We start from the raw sequence: 6,000 nt of genomic DNA, 5'->3' as shown, positions 1-6,000 counted from the left end.
ACTTGCTGACAGCTTACATTGATGGAGAAAAACCTTTACTTCCGAATATGACTTTTGTGCATAATGACAGACTTTCCATCACACTGTTGAAGAATGCTCTCGAAGATGGTTCCCTGGTGTTTTTGATAAGTTCCCGAATGCGATCAAAAATGTTTTAGATTATATCGAGATTTTATAGAATTTTGGGATCCTATTGTATGATATATGCTAAATAAATATAAGTATATGTATCTTTGCCAGTAAAGTCGAACATTCTCTAAAACTGATTAAATTTTTGTGATAGATACATGTTAGTTGTCTTATCAACCAACTCCTAATCCATATGTTGTAAAGTTCAAAGTAAGGATAATAACCTCTGCTAATCTCCCTATAAGTTTCCATGAATTTGTATGAAATAAAACGATATACTCTATTCTTCGACCTTGTCAGCACCTTAATACCTGGCCCTAATAAATAAGCAATAATTGCTGTCTACATAGATAAACAAAATCTCTATACATTAATGTATATAACCCCCCTTAAAAACGATAAAAAATATAAAAATTAACGTAAATATTGCACGACATTAGTCGTTATCACATTCGGAATATATATTTTTTTCAGTAAAAAGTGAATATATGTGCCACTGAATTGAACTACTGGATCTATAAAAATGGGTGACGTATTACATTTTCTATTTTTTTTAAATACAATTTGAATTCAGTAAATTCCTCCCTAAACCATTTCTAGGCTATTGATTATGTTCAAAATAAGAGAGCTAAAAGGAACTACAACGTTAACGGGATTTTATTGTCTCATATGGTTAATGGACTTCTAAATTTGAAAAAACCGCGGAGTGCTACCACTTAAATGGGTGCGTTTTTGAGAAATGGGTGATTTAATCCCTAGTAGCAGGGTGAATTAGGGTGAGTGCTATGCACTTTTGGTACAAAAACGTCTATAGGAAAATTGTTCCAGGTTAAATTTACTATCGAAATATTACATTTTAAAGTCAGAAATATTTTTATTTACAAAAATATATTCAAAAGAAAAGCAAAAAAACAACACGAAAGAAAGCAATTTTGTTTTTTGCCCCATAACTTTTTTCCACGGGGATATAGGTATAGACATTGCTTCAGCAAAAAATTAACTTACATTCTTTCTATTTAAAATGATGTTTAGTAGAAGTCTCTAGGATTTATATTTTCCGAAAAAGGATTTTTCAAAATTCGCCGATCACAGCATTTTTGGGCCATTTTCCCCATTATTTCGCAAACATTGTTCTGTAACTTTTTTTATGCATTTCTAGGTATATGCAATGGTACATTTATTAGAAAGAGAAGTCAATTACCTTTAAAATGGTCTATTGTATAAGGTTGCTTGACTATTTTGAAGCAAGTTCTGCTTTTTCAAGATTTTATACTTTTAATAATTTTTGATATTTTTTATGATTATTTTTTAAATTTCTCATTATGACTTTTTCTCTAGTACATTTAGGGATATACATTATTTACTTTAAAATGGTGTATTCCAAGAAAATCTAGGACTATTTTTAAACAAGATATCCGTAGGATATCCAAGAGTATCCGTAATTTGAAAAAAAAATTATTTTTTTTATTTTTTTTAATTAGAAGAATATAAAAATATAATATTTAATTCCAAATAATTTTTCTTAATAACACTTTTCGATATTGTGAAATATAAAGGAACTTTACTCCTGAGCAACTTCATATTTTTTAACATACCTCGTACACTATTAATAAAATTTTATATCTGATGATTGCATTTTAGGGTTCAGACTAGGCAGAGCATTTTATAAAGAATAACTTTATTTCATAAAATGAATACTAAAAAAGTTTTCCATATGGTTCCAACTATTGCATGTGTATATGTCACACTATTTATATAGCACTACAATTTTTTACAGTACACCATTTTAAAGTAAAGAAAATGAGCTTTCCTTTTTATTATACAATGTATATACCCAAATATACAATAAAAAAAGTTGTAATGGGAAATTTAAAAATAATCGTAAAATATATCAAAAATCATTAAAAGTATAAAATTTTGAAAAATCAGTCAAAAATAGTCGTACAACCTTCTACGATAGAACATTTTAAAGGTAATTGACTTCTTTTTCTACTAAATGTGCCATACCTAGAAAAGCGTAAAAAAAAGCTACAGAACAATGTTTGCGAAGTAACAAGGAAAATATCCCAAAATCGCTGCGAGTGGCGAAATTTGAAAAATCATATTTTGGAAATTGTAAATCACAGGGACTTCTACCAAACGCCATTTTAAAGAGGAAGGATGGAGGTTTTTTTCTTTGAAGCAATGCCTATACCTATATCCCCGTGGAAAAAAGTTATGGGGCAAACAACAAAATTGATATATTTCATGTTGTTTTCTTGCTTTATTTTTGGATATATTTTTGTAAAAAAAAAGTTTTTGACTTTAAAATGTGATGTTTCGATAGTAAATTTAACCTGAAACCATTTTCCTATAGACGTGTTTGCACTAAATGTGCATAGAACTCACCCTAATTCGCCCTGTGCCTAGGGATTAATTCACCCCTTTCTCAAAAACGCACCCATTTAAATGGTAGCACTCCGCGGTTTTTTCAAATATAGAGGTCCATTGACTATATGAAACAATAAAACCCTGTTAACGTTGTAGTTCCTTTCTAAAATACATAATCAATAGCCTATTCTTTCCATTTTCGCTTTTGCTCTTCAAATTTTATCTGTTTTACTATTATTGATTTTTTTATTTCTCGGGTTTTGACATTTTGCTTGCTATCTACATTTACTGAATTTATAAAAATAGGTGACGTACATTTTCTATTTTTGTATAAATTTAATTTCTAAAGCTCTATTCTCTTTTTTTGCTCTTTAATTTTTAACCTATTTTACTTTTATTATAATATGTTTTATTTCTTGGTATTGGACTTCTTATTTGCTATCACCCCTTAAGTTGTATTTATATTACGATACTCTATGTCTCCCTATGCTCCTTTTTCCTTGAATCTCACCTTGCATAATATATTGGAGCAAGTTGTACCTCTCTCCACGTGTAAGTTGAAGCGTTTTACCTGTCTGCTCTAATGGGATCAAGGAAAGACTATCTACTAAGATACTGGGGGGTCGAAATGGGGCTAGTAGAAGGAACAGACACATAAAGCTTCATGCATACGGCAGCTCATTTTTTGTGCGTTGGCAGGTCGTAGGTTCGTTGGGAGGGGTAGGAGGCTTTAAAGAAGACTAAGTTGAAGCGTTTTTCCAACCATTACCTGTATTTTTAAGAGGGTTTAATGAAGTAATGAAATAACCAAATAAGCAAAGGATACTTACACAGACTTGAGGACCTTCCTACTATTTAAAGAAATTTGGACGCCGTTTGAAAAATCCTCAAATTCACATATCGAGTACTTACTGGACATATTCCATACTTATGGGAACCAATTTAGGGACATTCTCTTAGATTCCTCATTGGGTCAAACTGGGCTACTTATTTACCATTATTGGCTTCTATGCCATATCATTTTCTTCTATTCTAAAACTTAATTCGCTTGTATTAGATATCTGTTAATAATTTTCTTAAAGAAAGAGGTTACAGAAATAAAAATGTTTACATTTTATAATGTTTATTTAAACCTTTATACCTTATTATTTTTATTTTGAGAATAAACATATTCTCAAACAAGAAATGAATAATAAAAACAAATATATGATTTTACAATTCTTAACCTTATTTTTAGCAGTGTACCAAAACAAAAATTTGACTTATGGCTGTCAAAAGTCACTGCCATTCCATTTACTTTACAATAAAATTTTCCATGTTGAAAACAAACTATTTAAATATTTAAAACCTTTACCAAATTAATCCACTTGGAATTTAATTAAAATAAACATTATTCATACCTTCATTTTTCAAACAAAAATCCATGTCACACGTCAAACAATTATCCAAAATTTTCCACTCGAGATTGGGGGGGAAGACATTCAATTTTAAACCATACAGGAAACAGGAATTCTTACTGGAACATGAACAAATCCATAACATCATCATAAGAATAGCAACAGCTACACAAAGGACAGGAACCACGCACTTTTCTACCGGCAAAACAAAACTGCGTCACAATAATACTGTTTCACAAGAATATATCCACGTAAAATGCTGTGAAACTATTGTAATAATATTCCTTGACAAGTTACAAATCCTTTAGTTCTTCTACCATAAGAAGAAAACCATTTTAAAGCCGGCAAAGTGCGTTTCTTTGTGTGAGTTCTAACAAAAAAGATATGTTCTACCCTCAAACATACTTTCAGAACTAAACATTACATCGTCACGTTTCTCTCGTGTCAAACCGATGATTCTCTCGGCTGAACATTGCCAATCGGTGGAGAGAAACTACAGGATATTTAAAATCTAAACCAATAATATCATAGGGTTTTTAGCGTTCAAAACCAAGGGAAATATACTGGGACCTCTCAACGAATCCTTCTAGAATAATAAATGTTTATACAAGTAAACAGGAAATTTCCTATGATTTTACTATGTTGTGAAATAAACGGTATTACTCAAAAGCAGGGACGGCTTAGAATTTTTAATGATATATTAACTCACCAAATATTTTAGAAAAATAGATATTATTCTTGGGATAGGATTAAAATTAATGGATATTTTTTATAAAACATTGTAGTAGAAATCCATCTGCTACAAAGTCATCTCTCCGAGATATTCCAATTTCCTTATTTTACTGATAGTCCAGGAACCGAAGTTTTTCACCTCGCAATTTTTACAGAATGGATCGATTTGCTTGAAAATTTGATAAGTAGTAGATAGTCCAAGAATCAAAATCTATGTGATTCCGAAAGGCGCTTTTACCATGGGGGTGGTTGCCGCCCCATCTCGGGGATGGAAATTTTTTATTATATTTTGACTGCAAAAGTTGATAAAAACATTCACTCTAAGCAAAAAATGTTCTATACATTTTTTTAATAAAATTAATAGTTTTCGATTTATTCGCTATCGAAAGTGTTAGTTTTATATCGAAAAAATCAATGTTTTTCGATAATACTCATTTACGATTCACTAAATTTTTGCCGTAGAAAAAAATTTTTCAAACTAAGTTCTTGGGAATTAAATAACCTACAATTTCATATTTAAACATTTTTTCGTATCTCTGATGCTAATCTTTCTATTCTGATGAAAATGGCATTTTTTACCAAACTACAAAAATTCGTTATTCGTTTTAAATTCCATTTTTTTTTAACTAATCATTCCAAGCCAGTCAAATCCAAGCTTCTAGAATCTATTAATAATACATAAATAAAGAAGAATCGATAAGGCCAATGACTAAAAACACTGCTAACCTACATTATTATGCTTCCATTGGATTTCTCCTTTTATTTTCAAGAAAATGTATTGATTTTTTAACCGTAACTTTTTATTTTTTATCTTAGAAAGCTTGGTAAAAAATAATTTTGTAGCTTTTTACAAGATCTATAAGCCTATTGATATTAAATCTTTTTAAAGTCCATAGTCGCAAAAAGAGGTGATTTTGAAAGGGTTGGTAAAGGTGGTTTTAGCATGCTATTACAAGTTTCAATTGTAAATAACTCACTCAATTTTTACCGTAGAAAACATTTTTGCAAACCAGGTTCTTAATAATTAAATAAGCTACAATTTCATATTTTAACATTTTTTCGTATCTCTGATGCTAATCTTTCTATTCTGAAGATAAAATCATTTTTTCCAAACTACAAAAATTCGTCTTTTGGTTTTAACTACATTGTTTTAAAAACTAATCATTCTAAGCGGGTCAAACTTCTAGAACCTATTAATAATTCATAAATAAAGAAGACCAAATAAGGTCAATGACTAATTTTAATTAGGGTGGTGATTGGGAGGTTGCTTCCGATCACATTTTCGCTGGAAACAATAGGGACTGACATTATTTTCATTATAAGTCACTTAATTTTTGAGCTAGACACTTTCTTTATTTCTGGAGATAGATAT

At 29.9% G+C, this 6,000-nt stretch overlaps 1 protein-coding gene across 1 annotated transcript in view; it reads left to right on the top strand.

The window, feature by feature from the left end:
- The first annotated feature begins 421 nt into the window (after window positions 1-421).
- Window positions 422-6,000, top strand: part of LOC126883333 (venom serine protease-like) — a 134,662-nt gene continuing 129,083 nt past the window's right edge. Inside the window, exon 1 of the mRNA XM_050648733.1 lies at window positions 422-656. Within this exon, the coding sequence (XP_050504690.1) occupies window positions 653-656 (4 nt within the window). The 5' untranslated portion in view covers window positions 422-652. The remainder of the gene's footprint in view (window positions 657-6,000) is intronic.

The sequence above is a fragment of the Diabrotica virgifera genome, chromosome 4 (assembly GCF_917563875.1).
Source record: "Diabrotica virgifera virgifera chromosome 4, PGI_DIABVI_V3a".
In the NCBI taxonomy this organism is placed as follows: domain Eukaryota; kingdom Metazoa; phylum Arthropoda; class Insecta; order Coleoptera; family Chrysomelidae; genus Diabrotica; species Diabrotica virgifera.
Note: the sequence above shows the minus strand (reverse complement) of the source record. Positions and strands in the feature narration are given on the sequence as shown.